Raw genomic sequence first — 19,189 nt, 5'->3', positions numbered from 1 at the left:
TTATTTCATTTACACCTCCTTGGCCTCAGGCTGCTATAAAATAATGTGGCATAAAAATGAGAGTAAAAGAAAGAAAAAACTTAGGTAGGATGGGCACATAAATTGAAGATAAAAAATAAAAATAACACACACACACAACTCAAACCTAAAGGTGGACCCCAAATTTGGCTATCAGCTTTCTTAGAAAAGGGAAACCGATCAGACAGGGATCTGTGCTGGTTTTGTCCCTTATTCCTCAGAAGTAACCTCTTTACCCCTGGTTATTTCTTGAGCAGCTGGAGTATTTTTCCTCCTCAGGGTGAGCCCTCTGACAGCACCTGACAGCTAATGCTAATGAGGTAACTCAGGATGGAGGCAGCCATGCCAGAAAGTCCAACTGCGTGCTTAGCAGCTCAGGGCTTTGAGCCACATGCTATCAGCCTTACCTCAGAAAGAGGGGGAGAACTGGCGGTTGAGTTCAGCTCTGTGGTCAATGACTCAGTCAGGCTTAATGAGGTTTCGGTAAAAACCCTGGACACCAAAACTCAGGTAAGCTTTCCTAGTTGGCTGTACTCTGTACTGCCACACACTGATGTGCTGGGAGGGCAACAGGCCCCTGGAAACGATGGCAACTGTGCTTAGGACTTTGCCAGATTTCCCCCTATGTATCTCTCTTGTTGGTTCTCATTTGTATCTATTTCTATAACAAAACTGTAATCCTAAGTACAGTGCTTTCCTGAGTTCTGAGAGTTGTGGGGTAATAGGAACCCCTGAATTTGTAGCCAGCTGGTCAGAAGTGAAGGTGGCCTGGAGATCCCCCACTTGTGGTTGGTGTTAACATAAAGACAGTCTTGTGGGGGACTGTGCTTTGTGAAGTCTGGCTTAGCTCTGGGGAGCTAGAAGTTATTGACAACAAGTATACAATATAATGGACAATATATTTAGAATAAATAGACCAAACAACATGGATGTTTCTCATAATGGTCCTCAAAATAAGCACATTCCAAACTCGGTGACGTGCAGAGGGGTTGGGTGAGGGTTGCTGGGTTACAATATAGACGCCTGCTTCCTCCTGATTGGAGGTTGAAAGTTCAAGACTATCTAGGAAAACTACTGAACTCAATGTTCCCCGAATGTAGTTTTTATAAATATTGGTCAATAACAATCTAGATTTTGTCTTTTCAGTAAAGCACCTAGAATGTTGCTTTTCTAGCTCTCACTTGGATGTAGAGTCACAGGCCTTAAAAGGTAATGAGGAGACATGTGGGTTGATACTCTCATGGAAATTGCATAGTGCTAAACATGGATTGGATCGTGCATGGCAAGTCATTTAATTCTTTGTCAAAACAACTCAAGAGAATAGCCACAAACTACAGAAAAAAAATCCCTAAAAAAATCATTCTTAATCTGCATTTCAACCTCCCAACACCAACTACTGGTCTCTAAAGTTGTATTTTGTTAATCATGGCACAATTTTCAGCATGGATTACATTTTAAGTAAGGTGTCACCAGCTGCCTAGCCCTGACTGGATGGGTGGGTGGGGATTGTCAGAAAACTAACCAAATAACACCTGGCAAAGAGTGACATAATTTGCTAGCATCTCCTGCAAAGACAAAATTCTGGCCAAATATATATCAAGGTAACTAAATACAGCAATTTATTGATATACGTATCACTAACAATTTGGTTAAAAGATCAAGATTAAGTACCAAACAAGAATAGGTTTTAGAATTTATTTATGACAACTAGTTAGTTGATTCAATTGTCTCTTCAAGCCAATTAAATTGGCTTTTAATAGACAAATACGAATCTTTTTGAACTCTGTGAAAGGAAAAGCATCTACTTTAACCAAAAGTGGCACTTAATCACTAAGATATTAATTAAAATAAAGGAGAAGGAGGAGGAGGAGTTCTGCTCTATTACCCTGCTTAGGATTAAGAAAGCCACAGAAGGGTGCCTGGTTGGCTCAGTAGGCAGAGCGTGCGACTCTTGATCTTAGGGTTGTGAGTTTGAGTCCTAAGTTGGGTGTGGAGATTACTTAAAAAAAAGATCTTAAAAGGGGTGCCTGGGTGACTCAGTTGTTAAGTGTCTGCCTTTGGCTCGAGTCATGATCCCAGGGTCCTGGGATTGAGCCCCGCATCAGGCTTCCCGCTTGGCGGGAAGCGTGCTTCTCCCTCTCCCACTGCCCCGCTTGTGTTCCTTCTCTCGCTGCGTCTCTCTCTGTCAAATAAACAAATAAAACCTTTGAAAAAAAAAATCTTACAAAAAAAAAGTCAGAGACTATCCTTACAGTGAGAAAAAGCTGGAAAAATCAAAAAAGAAAAGAAAAAGAAAATCATTCCTTACTTTGAATCCAAAAATCTATATACTTGCAACCATGGGACTGTACATTTTATTTATTTTTAATTCATTATTTTTGACTTCTTTTTTAGATTTATTTATTATCTTAGAAAGAGAGAGAGTGTGCACGCATGAGTGCAGGGGAAGGGGGGGTACAGGGCAGAGGCAGATGGAGAAGGAGAGAATCTCAAGTAGACTCCCTGCTGAGCACCAAGCCCGAGGCCGGCCCCATCCTGCAACGCTGTGATAAGACCTGAGCCCAAATCAAGAGTCCAGCGCTTAACAGACTGAGGCACCCAGGCACCTCATTTAATTTTTTTAAAAGTTTATTTGTAATCTCCATACCCAACATGGGGCTCGAACTCAATGACCCAGAGACCAAGAATCACATGCTCTACTGACTGGGCCAGGCAGGCACCCCTGAATTGTACATTTTAAAAGGGTGAAATGTATTTCTGTGAATTATATCTCAATAAAGCTGTTATTTTTTAAAAGAAAATAAAAAATCTGACGTCACAAGGCACCAGACAAACTGAATTCCAGAAGGCGATAAACCACTCCCAGGAGAGGCAGACACAAATTATTTCCCGTTTGAGAGAACACGGGAGGAAAAGGCAAGTAGAAGAAAATAGCTGAAATTTTACAGAATTTTTAAAGGCTAAGTCCCTGGGAATAAAATGGTCTAGCTCTTTTCCACGTGTTTCCTTCAAGTTCTCAGGAGAAAGATCGGGAGTAGGGGAAAGAAATATGAACAACAGCCCATCAGTGGTGAGCAGGCACAAAACCCACTTGCTTTCTGGGACCATTCCTTTAGCATTCAAAGCAAAAGCCAGAAGCTGCTGGGGGAAGGACCCAAAGGCTGATTGCTACAAAGCATTGGTTTGCTGCTGCTAGGGGAGAGGGCAAGAATGCTGAGAAATAAAGTATCATTCCTGAGTTCTTTGTGAATGTACAACAGTGTTCAGTGGTATAAGAGCTGGATATGAAGATAGGCCCAGGAGACTCTAAATGGCAGTTTGCCAAGCAAGTTCTATAGTGCATTTTTTTCTTGGAACATTCAAGCAAGTTATAGGCATGTATTTTGGTGTTAAAGGATTTAAATATTAAAAAATATTTAAGATATTTGAAATTTATGGAAATGAAGGTTTATCTTTCTAAAAGACAGAGTGGGGACACCTGGGTGGCTCAGTTGTTAAGCGTCTGCCTTTGCTTTAGGTCATGATCACAGGGTCCTGGGATCGAGCCCCACATCAGGCTCCCTGCTCAGCGGGAAGCCTGCTTCTTCCTCTCCCACTCCCCCTGCTTGTGTTCCTGCTCTCGCTCTCTGTCAAATAAATAAATAAAATCTTTTTTTAAAAAGAAAAAGACAGAGTAGGTCTGGCCACAACCTGATGGGATGACAGCAGGGAAAGAAGGCAGACAAGGAGACTTGCCACACCACCCCTTGGTCATTCTGTTCCCCTATATGTCCGGGGACCAGCAAAGGTCCAGAGTGCATTTATTTTTTACTTCAATGATGGGATTACAAAAGATCATCCCCTTAAGGAAAGCGATGATGGCATGAACATTTAAGAATCTTAGAGGAGTTAAAACCTTGAAGAAGAATCAATCCTGGAACAGTTTAGAATTTGATTTTCTTAAGTTTTCAGCCATCAGTACAAGTTAGGGTAAAAAATAAAACAGTAGACCATCAACAAAATGGAAGTTTAAAAGAAAAGTAATAAATATTAAAAAATACATTAGTCAGATGCAGAAAAAGGTCTGTACTGTTGATATAAATGAGTCACAAAGTACTAGCTTTCTTTTGAAGTGACTTGGTTATAGTACCAGAACCCAGACTGCATACCAAATGGCAAAGCCCCCTAATACATATGGAACACTGATCAGCCTTTTCTCTTTAAGAGTATGAACATCTGCAGCTTCTAAGTACAGCACTGGAGTTTCTGGGCTGGCAGTCCTTTGAGAAACTGACATCAAGCCATGGAGAATGGTATCTCAGCTATCTTTGGTGATAAAAAAAGAGACTAGAGAAGTTTGTTTGCAATCTACTTCCTGTTCTCCACACCCCCACTCCCCGCAAAGGAGTAAATGAATTGAAATGAACATAGAGAAGGTTTCATATTGTTTTTTTGGTGAAAACAGGTGACTTGGGACACACCAGTGGGCTAAAACAAATGCCATTTACCCAGCAAGAATTTTCCAAAATTTAACTGAAGGTTTGGTATTATACTGGGCACTGTGACCTATGCCTTCTTTTTGGTCATAATGTGGAATTCAGAATAGGTTTAAATCTTTCCTCCTCACTGAGAGAAAAGCTCTCAGTAAATTAATCAGTCAGTATTAAGTTTTGAGTATCTACCTTGTAGCTGATAGCTAAAGCTAATTCTCTACAGAAACCAATTCTTCCTAAGTCAATTCAGTCATTTGAATTACTCTTTAAAAAGTCTTTATCTTCCAAAAGCATTTCCAAAGCATTCATTTGCCTGTAGCTCCATTCTAGATGCTTACCTCAGATATCAGCTTTTCCAAAAACTCTTCCCTTCCCCTTCAGAAAAGCCATGAGATTTTGGAGAATAGCATTCCAAGTACAGTCAATAGCAAGTGCAAGTGCAAACAGCAAGTGAATGGAAAGAGCTTGTGTCTAAGGAATTGGAGACAAGAGATGTGGCCATGTGGCTGGATATGGTGACCAAAGTGGGGGAGAGAAACAGGTACCAGCCCCTTTGGGATCTTGGTAAGGGGTCTGGATTTTTATTCCAAATAAATTTTTGAAAGTATTGGAAAATTTCATTTACTAGAGTTATATGAAATTGAACGAGTGAACATTATATAAACTATTGAAATGGTCTTAAAATTGTTTCAAACTCAGGAAGGATAAAAAATAATCCTCTCGTTCTTTCTGCCATTTCTCATATCTTCTTATAGTAAGCATGGTATTTTCATTTTGATCTCACTCAGAGTTATGGTGAAGGCTTATTTTTCTATCACATCCTTTCTCTAACGTAAAAACTCAATATGAGGAAATTAAAGTTTAAAGTATAAAAAGCTCAGTAAACTTCCACCAATTTAAGGAATGGAGGGCAAGTCTGATTAACAAAGTAAAATGGAAATTAATTTTGTGTAAAGATACTGATGTATAGTTTCAACCACATTCACAACAGAATTTGCCTGCAACTTACTTAGATATTTTAGAAGCCCTCTGAGCAGGGGTCAAGTAAAAAGCTATGTACTCCCCAAAGAAATCCTTTTTAAGTATCAAAAAATGCTAGGTAGTCCCAGAAAAGACTAACCTGTCTGCCAGAATCTGATGACTTGAGCATTTTGAATTCATGTTAGTAGTATACCCATACAATATACTTAGTATACTTAAACAAAAACAGACCTCTGCATGTAGAGGCAGGAATAACTGTATTAAAGCAAGGATTATCAATGACACTACCATTTCTTAAAATAAATCAGCATTTTATGAGAGCTGACAGAAAGTTAGCTCTGTCAATAATATCAAGGATCTTAATAAATAAATGAGAAAAGACATGTCAATGACTAAAGCAAGACTGTAAAACAAAAAAGCCAGAGAGAAATTTCTTAACTGGTTTATGATATACTCCCACAAATCCACGAGGTTTGATGTGACTAATATTCCACCTTCTTGAAAGACATCAGCACCTCCCACCCCTTCTGAAACAGCAATGATAAAAGCAACAACCATCTGCTTGCTACATAGGACAGAAAGACAACATTTTTCTTCTACTTGGAGTTGCACTGAGGTGGCTTTTTGAAGAGAAAGGAAGAGACAGAATTAACTAGTAGAGAAAAAAATTACATAAAGGTAACCATTAATATGGAACAGACCACTACACTGAAAAAAAAGAAAAGGACAGAAGAAAAAAAATTGCAAGAGTTAAACACATGAGAAATAGAAAAGTCTAATTTCTATTTGTACTGAAGATATGAGGGAATCTAGCCTAGGCAAGAAGAAGAGGATTTTAATAATGGAAAGGTGGCTACAGGAGACTGCAAAAAGCCCTCCTCTTATACTAGAAGAGAGAGCTACGGCAGGGCACGGATCAGTACAGTATAACCTGCCTGAGGAAGTATTTTCTTAGATAAACTCAAGGTCAGATACACCCTTATGTTTCTCTAAAGATAGGGAAAACTCTGAAAACATACTAACTTCAACTTTTAAAAAGAAAATGTAAGCAGTTTAGGCCCAAAGGAATAAGAATTTACTCCCTACCACTGACTTAAGATTATTAATAAAGTAAGAAATTAGATTTTCTTAAAAAAAAAAACTTAGCAATAGAAACAAAACACTATTATTTATTTACATATATATCTATGTCCTACTCATCCATTTTTATTAATTGTAACAAATGTCAATTTAGAAAATGTCACTTTTGCTTACAGAGGGAAGATCAAATTGAATGAAGGATCCTGGTACAATTGGAAAAAGAATGGTGCATGGGGTTTGGGAAATAGCAGGAGTTTGAGATGCTTCCCTTCTTATTTTATACAGTATGTAACTGTGGCCTCGAACATTTCTCCTAACAATTTTGACCTTGTTTTATCCATCTAAACAGAAATAATGATACTGTCTTACTGGTCTCATAGAGCCAATGTGTATAAAAAAATGCCATGTAAATTTTAAGTTCTGTTAAAGGAGTTCAAAGTGGTAAACTTTAGGATTCAGTTTAGTATAGTTTCAGACTGGGTTTGTATTTATTTCCTAAATAGAAACATTAACTAATCTGAAGGCTAAAATTGCTCAGTGGTCATTTTAGCTAACTTGATCTCTGTTGATTGTTAATAATGTTACAGTTCAATGGAAAATATCACATTATGCTTGCGAAAGTTATTCTAGATGTAATTAGAGGGCATATGCTACAAGGGTAGGAATTAGGCCAGAAAGGTATAAATGTAAACTGACTTTTTACTTTAAAGACACTAACAGAAAATAATTTAACCCTTTACTAAAAATCTCTAAAATCTATAAAGAAAAGTGGCATGAGGGGAAAATAAAACTTAGTAGGAGAAACAAATTCATTTTGTTGTTGTTTTATTATGGGGGGAGAGGTGGAATATATGAAGTGGCATTAAAATCAAACATTTTTAAGTTAAAAAAAAATTTTGGGATGCCTGGGTGGCTTGGTCGGTTAAGCATCTGCCTTTGGCTCAGGTCATGATCCCAGAGTCCTGGGATAGAGTCCCTCATCAAGTTCCTTGCTCAGCGGGGAGCCTGCTTCTCCCTCTGCCTGCTGCTGTCCCTGCTTGTGCTCTCTCTCTCTCTCTCTGACAAATAAATGAATAAAATCTTTTAAAAAATTTTTTAATTGCCATAAAATACTTATAGTTGTCATGAATGACTGCTCAAGGTGATATAATAGTGATTAAAAAAAAGAGAAACTTCCATGCAGTTAAATGGATGTCTCCCCTTATCCCAATTTAATTAAAAGTTACATCTTGCTACTGAGAGCTTATGAATGCCACATCTTCTCCTATAGGCCAATTGAAAAACTAGTGTTTTTTAATACTAAGGTGTAACCCAGTGATTAAAGATGTTTGCCTTGCTATTTTATATCTTTTTTAAAAATCAGGGAGATCTGACTATACAGTTTTATAGACATATCTCACCAATACTTGAGGATTAAATTTAAGTTAAACCTTTATGAACAAGGTTCAGAGAAGATACAAAGTAAACAGGACAATCCCAACCCTTAAGCGGCATTTATTCCAGCAAGGAAGACAGATTTCTGAACAACTGTAATGGAAAAGCCAAATAAAATAGTAAATTAAGAGAGATCTGAAGAGGTTATTAATTCTGATAGGTGGCATCTGGGAAGCTTTTGTGGAAAATGTGGCATTTAAGCAATATCTTGAGGGGTATGTTATTTATACAGGTGGACCGGTGGGGCTGGCATTCCTGGTTGATGAAGCAGAGTCCTGAAATTACCTAATACATTTGAGTAAATGTGAGGCAAGTAGTGTTTTCACCAGAGTGCATTCTCTACAAGGGCAGGGACTGTGGCCTATTTCATCCACTGCTAGAACAGCAGCATTTAGAACACGGTCTGGTGCAAGATAAGTATTTATTCAATAAATGAATGAACTGGACACTGGGTAACTGAAAGATAAACGACACTGGAAATGCAGGCTTACCTCAGAAAATCTTAAGAATATGTAGATGATATGGAACACTACATCAAAAACTAATGATGTAAGGTATGGTGATTAACATAGCATAATAAAATAAAATTTAAAAAACATTAAAAAAACATCTTGTAGTATTTCAAACATATAGAAAAATAAAGAGGGGTGCCTGGGTGGCTCAGGCCTTGGGCATCTGCCTTCGGCTCAGGTCATGATCCCAGGGTCCTGTGATCGAGCCCCGCATTGGGCTCCCTGCTCTGCAGGGAGCCTGCTTCTCCCTCTCCCACTCCCCTTGCTTGTGTTCCCTCTCTCGCTTTGTCTCTCTCTGTCAAATAAATAAATAAAATCTTTAAAAAAAAAAAGAAAAAAGAAGAATAAAGAAAACAATATAATGAAAAAAATAAAAAATAAAATAAGTCATGGGGATGAAAAGTGTGGCATAGGTAATATAGTCAATAATATTGTAATAACTTTGTATGGTGAGAGATGGTGATTACACTTACAATACTGAGCATTTTGTAATGTATATAATTGTTGAATCACTATGGTGTATACCTAAAACTACTATAATATTGTGTGTCACTTGGACTTCCAAAAAAAAACAAAGGAACAACAACAACAACAACAAAAAATATGTAGATGATAAAGACCACAGCAGGGGTTAGCAGAACAAAATGATCTGCTATATGTTTTAATATTAAAATACCAAATTATATTAATATTAAAATTTTGGAGGCAATGTCAACTGATTGGAGAGGTGAGTCCATAGGCAAGGTAAGATAAAAGGCATGAGGATTACAAAGAAAGGTATGAAATGGGACTCAGAAGTGGAACTGACAGGAGTTAAAGATCCTAGGAATTTCCAGACTGAGTGACCAGAAGAATGGTGGTACCACTACATAAGAAAACAAGCAAATCACAGATTTTAGGAGAGAAAGAAATAAGTTCAGTTTTAGGCACATTCAACTTAAGGTGTTGACTGGAAATCCATATGGAGAAGTTTAACATAAGGCGAGTCAGAACTGGGGTTCAGAGGTAAGCCAGGATGAAAGCTGTAGATGAACTCAATCAACAGGTATTTATTCTGACTGCCTACTCTGCACCAGCACCAATATTTGAGCTATCTGTAGCGGCAGTAGTTCTGAGAGTGCACAGCCTAGATGCGGGAATGACCCTGAGGAACTTATATACACCCATTGAAGAGAAAAGAGGGTAAAGGGCCACTGGATGATATTAAGGTAGAATAATGAGATCAAGGAAACATTTTTATTTATTTATTTATTTATTATTTTTAAAAAGATTTTATTTATTTCAGAGAGAGAGAGAGTGTGCGAGAGCGAGAGAACACAAGCAGGGGAAGCGGCAGAGGGAGAAGGAGAAGGAGACACCCTGCTGAGCAGGGAGCCCAAGGTAGGGCTCTATCCCAGGACCCCAGGATCATGACCTGAGCCAAAGGCAGATGCTTAACCGACTGAGTCACCCAGGCACTCCCATTTTTATTTATTTTTTAAAAGGTTTTCTTTCTTTCCTTCAAGTTGGGGGGTTGGGGGGAAGGGACAGATGGAGAGAGAGAGAATCCCTGAGTGTGGAGCCTGATGCAGGCCCTGAGATCATGACCCAAGCCAAAACTGGTCGGGTCCTTAACTGACTGAGCTACCCAGGCACCCAAGGGAACATTTTTTAAAGAAGAAAGCTAAAGAAAGGAAGGTATACAAGCTATTAAACTCTCAAGAATCTTTCCTAATCTGTAGTTCCCTTCCGAGTACAAAAAAAAAAAAAAAATCAAAGAAGTGTTAAATAGGAATCAAGCTTTTCAAAAAGAAAACTAGGAACACACACAAATCTCACAAATGTCACAAGGAAACAGTGAGGTCTAGAAGAAAATGGAAAAAGAAATATGGTTCTAGACTTAAATCTACTATGGTAACCTGAAGTGAATCATTTAGACTTTATATATGTCCAGTTACTCAACAGAAATAGGAATTAAAAAAAAACGGAGTTTGGGGGAAAATGCCAACATGAACTTATCAATATATTGAATACTACTGAAGAATATTTAAATATAAGACATAATTCCTGCCCTCAAAGAAGTGACAAAGTCAATTTGAACTCAAATCATACAAAAGTATTTAACTACTTTATTGAGAGTTTCAAATGAGAGAGTAAATACCAAAGAATATAATCCATATGAGTTACCATGAATGCAAATCAGGAAAGCATATGCCACACTAGTTCTCCAGTTTGAGGGTCCTTCCCTCATGGACTTGAGTTGAGATCCTATTGACTTTAAGCTGAGTTCACTTAAACATAGATTACATTATATATCCAGTGCCATAATGCAACTTAATTGGTTTAAATTACATTTTCCAGAAGCTAGATTGAAACTCTGATGAATGAAGAGAAATTCTTTGATAAAATACAACCAATAACAAATAAGGAAAAAACTGCCAAGCTGTGGCAGAGTGGGTGACTTAACCTTTTGGGTGTATGATTCTCCCAGGAGGAATTCTTAGAGGGAGAATAAGGACCAAGGGCATAAATCTCTTCAAGTGTTCCAATACACAATGACAAAGCACCTTTCAGGAATGGTACACCAATTCATATTCTTAAAAGTATCTGTAAAAGTTCTTGTCCTTGATAGAAGATAAAAGGTGTACTATTACTTTTGCTCGAAGCTGTTCCATCTGATCATTCGGACTTCTTTCTGCAAATGCCTGTTACTGATAATGTAGAGTTCATTATATATAAAAGAGAGACAACTTGTCACCACTGCAAAGGAACATCACCCACACCAACTTCATGCTTCCATATTAGAGCATAAAATTGTGATGAAATGGCTGACTGCAAATTCAACCTGTCTTCCTGCTATTTGGCAAATCTTTTCTTGTTGATCCTCTAGCCATGATTCTCAGCGGCAGCCTATTGTAAATCTCCTCTGTTTTCCCTAAACTCCAATCCTAGCCTGAATCCCTTCCCTATACAGACCTGTCAGACTCTGAGCATCCACAACAGAGCAATTCCCAGAGTCTAGAGAAGCTGTAAGAAGAGTAACTTACTACTAGACTGGCATGGCACTCCTTAAAAAGGCACTCATCAGGCACATTTGGTTTAAAACCCCATCTTGCTTCTTGTTCACTACGTGGTCCTGCACAAATGAGTCTTTCTATGACAGTTTCCTCATGAACAGAACCGCATTTAATAGCTACTTCACAGGGTTGACATAAAGCAAGGACCTAAGGCAAGGCATGGCATATGGCTGGCACTCAGTAACTGCTAGCTTCTTTCCGTAATTCCACATCGGTCTGCTCTTTGCCAGAGTTTGTCAGCTTTAAGTGGATTTTTACACAGCTATATTTATCATCTTTTCTCCACTTCACTCCCATAGACAATGAGGACACATCGATGGATCTTTATCACTACAAAGTTAATGTTCCCCACAATTTAGCTCCACCTCACCTCTTTAAATCCATCTCATATTCCTCCTCCAAAAATCTTTCTACCTTAGCCAGATTGGATTTAATTAACTTTCCTGACATCTTGAATACTTAGATCCATATGCATTTTTCCTCCCATTTGCACAACTCTCCAATTGCCCAAATCCATTTCATTGTTAATACACAGTATTATTATTATTTGCAACCTTTATTGAGTGCTTTCTACGTGGCAGATACTAAGTGTATTACATGCAATATCTACTTCACAATATCTCTTCACAAGCCGCACAAGATATTCTATCATTTCCAGTACTGAGATAAGAACACAAATTTGCCTTTTTTCTCTAGACTCTATGCTCTTTTAGGACATGAGTCATGCCTTGCATTTTTTCCTTTGTATGATTATCTAGTTAAGCAGGAATTCAACAAATATATACATATATATGAACTGACTGCAATTTCACATTTTGTTTCGCTGCCATAATACTCACTTTCATCAAATCTATCACTCTGTCAGACTATAAAGTTAGTAAGAAGGTGTGATGTGATTTAATAAGAAACACATATTTGGTCTTTGTCCTTGCACATAGCTCCTAAAGTCCTAAGTGTTCAGAGCTATAAAAAGTGTTTTTTGACATGTTAATGAGGTGACTTTTGGAAAGCACATAAGTAACCTAAGGATGTGAGGGATGGTTGCCAGTGGAGCCAACCATGTGATTAGAGGGTTAGAATTTTCAGCAGGCCCCCCCCCCCCCCACCTAGGAGGAGAGAGAGGATGGAGACTGAGTTCGGTCACCAAAGGCCAATGTCATGTCTAAGTAATGGAGCCTCCACAAAAATCCCAAAAGGACAAGGTCTGGAGAGCCTCCAGGCTGATGAGCCAGAATGTGTCCATGTGCTGTCTTGCTGGGCCCCAAACTCTTATAGGGACAGAAGCTCCTTTGCTTGGGGTCTCATCCCATGCATGTATCTCTTCATCTGCTATTGATTCATATTCTTTGATAGCCTTTGTAGTAAAACTGGTAATGTAGTGAGTAAATTGGTTTCCCAGAGGGAGCTACTCTGGCAAATTAATGAAATCCAAGGTGGGCGGGGGGTGGGGGTCATGGAAACCTCTGATTTACAGTCAGTGGGTCAGAAGCACAGGTAACAACCTGGATTTGCAACTATCATCTGAAGTGGAGGACAGTTTTGTGGGACTGAGCCCTCAATCTGTAGAATCTGATACTATCTCTGGGGAGATAGTGTCAGAATTGAGTTGAACTATAGGACACCCAGCTGGTGTTGGAGAATGGCTTAGTGGTTTGGGGAAAAAAACACATGCTGAAATTGGTGTCCGAATCTTAAAAGATCACCTAAATTTTAGAGATGTAGTATTTCTGGGACTGCATCTATCTGCAGACATACAGTAAAGATTCTGTGTATAGAGTAATAGCAAGGGCTGAAGCAGTAGCATTTGATATAAAGAAATCCTTGGGGACACTAGGATTACGTCAGTCTGATCATTCTTGATTAAGGCCACTGTGAGCAACAGTGAAAAAACTCAAAGCAATAAAAAATTATAAGTAAGTACAAGCAAACAAAAACAAAACACATAATATGACTGCAAATGCATCCTTGTTTTATAGATTACTTAAGACACTACAATAGGGAAAGAGGAAAGACTTAAGTCCTGTTTCTTTACTGGGTTTGTTGCCACAGTAAAAGCATAACTTCTCTGACATATAGGGCAACATCCAACAATATCCTTTCTCCCTATGTGAGAAATAACCATTTGGGGTGTTTACAAAATATATTATGCTTCAGGAGACTTCCTTAAATGCTATGACTATGATAGACAGAATTTATTTTCTTCTTCGATGTCTCGAGAATTTAGCAGAAAACAATGAAATCACAGCTCTCTGTCATAACATTATCTAGCCAAATCCAAAGACACAAGGAACACTTAAAGGTACCGCTAAAGGAGGAGCAAGTCATTTTCAAGTAATAGTTGAGATTAAATCACAAATAATGGAAAACTGCATACTTATAAACAAAATTATTAACTTTAAAAAATGAACCAATTTCTGTTCAACTTATGAAAACAGAAATTTTCACAATTGTATATGTTGTTACCTTTTTTAAGACCAAAAATGCTGAGATTTTCAAATTAGCTTGCTTATGATTAAAGCTGAAAATGAGAAAGGCTACTATGATCAAACCATATGCTGAATTCATAAAGGGGAATAAAAGAAGTGCTAGTGCATAGCACATTCCAGTGAAGAGGAGAGAAAAAAAGTTAATTAATTCAACTCAATTTTAGCTGAGGGCATTTTTCCACGACTGCTGAACCCTAGCATGTGCCAGGCAGCTAAAATTACACTAAAATGTGTAAGCTCTGTTGTTATTTTAGAGATAATCCAGGAAGTAAAACAAAGCCAAAAATTCTCACTGCATTTTTAACGTGAAACGCTTTAATCTTCAATCAAGTGTATCTTTATCTTCTGTTTTAAGATCTTTATATATTATCTCTTTTGTGTATGTTTGAAAGTTTACAGAGTAACAAGTGAGAACAAACAAAAAAGAATAACAAAAGTGACTTTACATGTATTTCCAACACATTCATCCTCTAAAACCATTCTTACCAGTCTCTGTTTCTGAAGTTCTTCTCTAAGTAGTCTATCTTCTGGTAAAACGTCACATAACAAAAAGTAATTGTCTTGTTCTTCTGTTGAGAGGTTAGGAAAATAAATAAGAAATGATATTTATCATTTTTTTCCAGAAGGATTTATTCCTTTAAAAAACACATATATGTATGTCCATTAGGATCTCTCCTCTGGTATATAGTTCTGTTTAGCTTTATTGAAGTTAGGCAACATAAACAGAGCAATTTAATTTTAGCTATCATGAAAGTGAGAGAATTCTAATTTAAGAAAGTAAGATTATTCATTTGAATTTTTGGATTGTAGGGAAAATACGGTAGCTAAGATGTATACTTACCAAGTGGAGCTGTGGAATTGATTCTTATCACACTACAAAAATCTGTAATGGGCTGTTCAGTGAACCTTTTCCTCCAATATAAAATGTACCTTAGAATAATCAAAAAGAAAGGACAGTAAGAAGACTCAATATACTACTTACTGTAGAGTGATAAGGTTTTATAAGACCATTTTAATTATCCCAAAACAATAAATCAAATGTTGACTGAGAACTGCTAGAAAATTTGTAAATGGAAAGGCAGTAGAGCATTGTAGAAATATGAAATAAATATTTAATGAAATGAAATTACTCTGTAAAGGCTTGGACATGATTAAACTTTACTGTCACTAAATTCAATAAACAGACATATGAGGAAGTTAAAATGAATTATTTTTATGTGATAATGAAGTTTTTCAGAAATCACATCTAAGTTTATGTGAATTTAAAATGCAACAATGATTAAATAGGCCTTATCACACATTTTCCAATAAATTGAAAGCTGGGTCATTATCTTATACATAAAAAGAACTGAACGCAAAAAAATACGCAATGAGACGTCAGTCTAACTTCAATACCTACATGACAAGATAGAAAAATTTTGTATGTGCACAGTGTGTCTGAAAGGAGGCAGATTTTTGGAAAAATAGCCAAGCTTACAATTATTGTATCTAAAGATTGGAGTTAGAAGCAGCAGCCTGGGTAAATGATAAAGCACAGCATAACACCCAGACCTGCACTGTCTGATGAAAGGAGTAAGATGACAGGATTCAACAACCTGTTCATTTTCCTGTTTATCTAACAAGATTTATATTGGCAATTGCAATCTCATTTATAAATGGTACCAAGAAAAGAAGGTAGCTTCCTTCATGGGGAGAAGGGACATGGAAAGGTTGACAGTTTATCAGGCTATATGGTTGATACATAGAACAACCAAAAAACCCCAAAAAACTTATAGCAGAAAAAGAAAAACCCCTGCAAGGGATGGGACTTACTGAAATAGATTTAGTAAGAGACAGTAAAAATTTGGACATTTTAAATGGCTTGATATAGCAACTAGCAATGTTTTGTACATAGTAGGTTAGCAAGAAATGTTTTTAAGAGTCGAAGAGCATTTACAGATTCCTGTAAGTTTCTCTAAGTAGCCTTCAACTCTCACTATTTTGTCTCCTTTTAACTCTTCTTTCCCTTTTTCTTAACATTAATGTCCCAACCCCACAGTGCTCTATAAAAAGGGCATTCACGTATTTGAAAAAAAAAAAAAAGTGCTGTAAGAGAGGTCTGAGAGAAAGAGAGAACTGTGACAGAGAAAAATATAAACAGATGACAAGACTGAGTTTAGACAAGGAAAAGAAGTAAAAGAATAATGTATGAAAATAAAACCATGCTTTAGTTCTTTCTTCTCATGTACAACCACACTGTTGACCTGGCTGGATAAATAAGGGGAGAACTCTTTCCTTATAGAATAGTGCTAGACCTTATCTTAAGATATCTAAAAATGATGTATCTGAGGCTCCAACTCACCCTCAAACCATAACCACTGACACTATGGCTAGCTTGGTTGGCTTCCATATTAGAAGTGTCAGATGCAGAAGGCAAGTGCATATCGGATCCAACAATGGGCACAAAAAGAAGAAAAGTACCTACAAAAGGCAGAAACATTATTCTTTGGTCACAGAGGGCAGTGACAGCACTGTCCACTCCTCAGTATCTTACACAGCTACTCTCATTCTCCTCTTTTCCATTCCCCACTACTTAACCCCAGACCAGGTGAGAGAGAAAAAGGGAGAAATAAAAGGCATGAGAGGACATAAGAAAAAAAAAAAAAAGACACTCCCAGCCATCTTCCTTATTCTCCCTTCAGCATATTTTCTATTGCAAAGTGGTGCCAGGGATGAAGGAACGCAGGAGAACCTCTATTAGAGATGCCAGGAATAGAAGACGGATTCTTCCAAACCGTACTACATAGCCATCTATTTTCATGACTAATCAAATTCATACAGCAGAACTGGGTGCTGAGATAACAAACACCAGGACAGTCAAGTTCGATTAAGGAGTTTCATCACGGATACTGCTACAATAAACCATGGAGAGGTTCCTCACCCTGATTACCGTTCCATTGAAGACCATCTGGGGGATAGTCGATGTTAAGGGATCACTTAGTATGTCTTTTCTTCATGTTTTCTTACTACTCTAGTGTATTTAAAGCTACAGTTGTAATCACTCAATATTTAAAGGCAGCCAAGAAATGATACGTGATACGAATTCTTTATTGGGAGGACAGTTATCAAAGCATTTCATACTTAATTAAAAAGCCATAAGAGTAATTATTAGGTCATTAGCAAATACTTTTTTCTTTTGGAAGAATTTCAATCATGTTTCACTGAATTCTTTCCCAAAAAAATCCTTCTAGTAATCTTGCCCGCCCAGGCCCTCACTGTAATTGGTGTACTTACTGACAACGGCCTAAAGATTTGAGATATGGTTGCTAATTAAGTAGCACTGAATGAGTGGAATTTAATATAGAAAGGGGTAAGAATTAAGGAGTTAGCATTTATCTTCTGGAAAAATTTTATTTACTGAATAAAGCTACCAATAGTTCAGTATAAATAACGACGTTAAGTGGCTGAAAGGAAAGATTTTTGTTTTTGTTTTATTCTGAGAAAGTTTTACTGTTAACTTTTTTCCAATAAAGAAAATGTTAAATATATTTAACATGAAAATTTATAGCTTCTTTCCTGTAAAGCACAAAGTCAGTCTATCTCATCTATTATTTATCATTTTTATTACTTATTGTACTCAGAAGAAACAATTCCTCTCTGAGAAGTTATATATGTATACACACACACACACGTAAATCTATACATACACAAACACATATATCCACCCCTGTGACTTTTCTGACATTAGGAAAAAGTCCTGTAGCATTGAGAAGATTCCAACTTAACTCTCACAGAGCCAATGTTTGTATTCTTTTGGAGAGGAATTTTTAGTTTTCCTAAATGGTAGGAGGGTATTATCTACAGGAGACTGGATATATTAAAAAGCACTTAAAAGCATGAGTTTATCACATACATTCTTGGTCAATCTGAACTAACCACCAGAGTGAAGCTTCCTGAGAGGACGGTTGACAAGGAAAATCTGGGTTTCCAAATTTAAAGTACATGTTAACCACACACTTTTATTATATAGAAAGTTCTTATATATATATCAGCTATGTATCTTTTGCTTTTTAATTAAAGCACCCATTTTATTGCATAACTGCATTTAGAGGGTGACTGATTCCAACATTTAATTATTGACTCCTAAGTCTGAGACCTAGTAAATAATTTGATTTTCCTGCCCACATACAGATGAGATTAATATCAAAAGATACAAAAGAGAGGTCAGTACAAATATAGCTACTTAGCTATCATACGTAAACACAAAGGAAAATACAAACTCAAATTTAGAAATTCCTCACAGATTTAGGAGAAAGAAAAATCTCAATCATCACTGGCAGGTCATCTTATTTTTCTCCAATTCCTGAGGGAGAATTTGCATTTACATGATAAAGCGAAGTAAAAGAATAGATTTACATCAAAGAAAAGCTGAGTGATACAACTTATCAAAGAACAGCTCATTTGATAGTCCCATTGATGGTTACTTGATAAGAATTTGATATCTCCAGCCTAAGAAGTATCTAAAACAAATCCAACAGACATGACTACATACAACTAGAAATCATGTATGAGAATACTCCCAAAATACACACATACACACACACACATATATATAAAAACACAAATATTTTAACGGAAAATAAAGATTAAGGAATGAGAAGGGGAAGTATGAAGTGCTTCCTCTGAAATTATGTAGTAATTGGTTTATTCTATCAGCTGATAGCATATATCATTCATATAACTCTCCTTCACTATTCTATCTCTGCTTCCTGACCAGGCAACACCAAAATTTACTAAAAAATCTCAATGCCGAGTGGATATAAGGGGCCATAATAATACAGAAAGCACTTAACAGACATTCTGTATTAGTGCTAGGCAGTTGAGAGAAGGGTTAGAGAATAGCTAACATTACTACTGTAGGCAACTTAAAAACAAACTCATTCTCGAAGTTTAGCGTATTTAGGATCCTAAATTCAATTTTCTCAAAAGTTGTATTTGACAAATAATAATTAGACATTCAGACAGCATAAATACCTATAGAAAACTCAAGCTATAGTTGTGGAAAAGTAAGATTTCAAATATATATCTTTTGTAATCCAAATATAATGAAATTTTTGGCTACCATGTGGTGGATAGAAAAGATGTCCCAGACACTAGCTGGTGCTATACAT

The 19,189-nt window shown here is 37.0% G+C and overlaps 1 protein-coding gene across 6 annotated transcripts in view; it reads right to left on the bottom strand.

Annotated features, from left to right (window-relative positions):
* The window catches only part of ZNF277 (zinc finger protein 277), a 105,822-nt gene that overhangs the window by 25,251 nt on the left and 61,382 nt on the right, over positions 1–19,189 (bottom strand). For all 6 annotated transcript variants that reach the window (XM_028104827.2, XM_028104823.2, XM_088018532.1 and 3 more), the window contains 2 exons: positions 14,881–14,969; positions 14,526–14,608 (listed from right to left, as the gene is read on the bottom strand). In XM_028104827.2, the coding sequence (XP_027960628.1) occupies positions 14,526–14,608; positions 14,881–14,969 (172 nt within the window). The remainder of the gene's footprint in view (positions 1–14,525; positions 14,609–14,880; positions 14,970–19,189) is intronic.

Source organism: Eumetopias jubatus, unplaced genomic scaffold, assembly GCF_037043125.1.
Source record: "Eumetopias jubatus isolate StellerSeaLion01/CBP00866 unplaced genomic scaffold, mEumJub1_p1.0 scaffold_14, whole genome shotgun sequence".
Lineage (NCBI taxonomy): Eukaryota > Metazoa > Chordata > Mammalia > Carnivora > Otariidae > Eumetopias > Eumetopias jubatus.
Note: the sequence above shows the minus strand (reverse complement) of the source record. Positions and strands in the feature narration are given on the sequence as shown.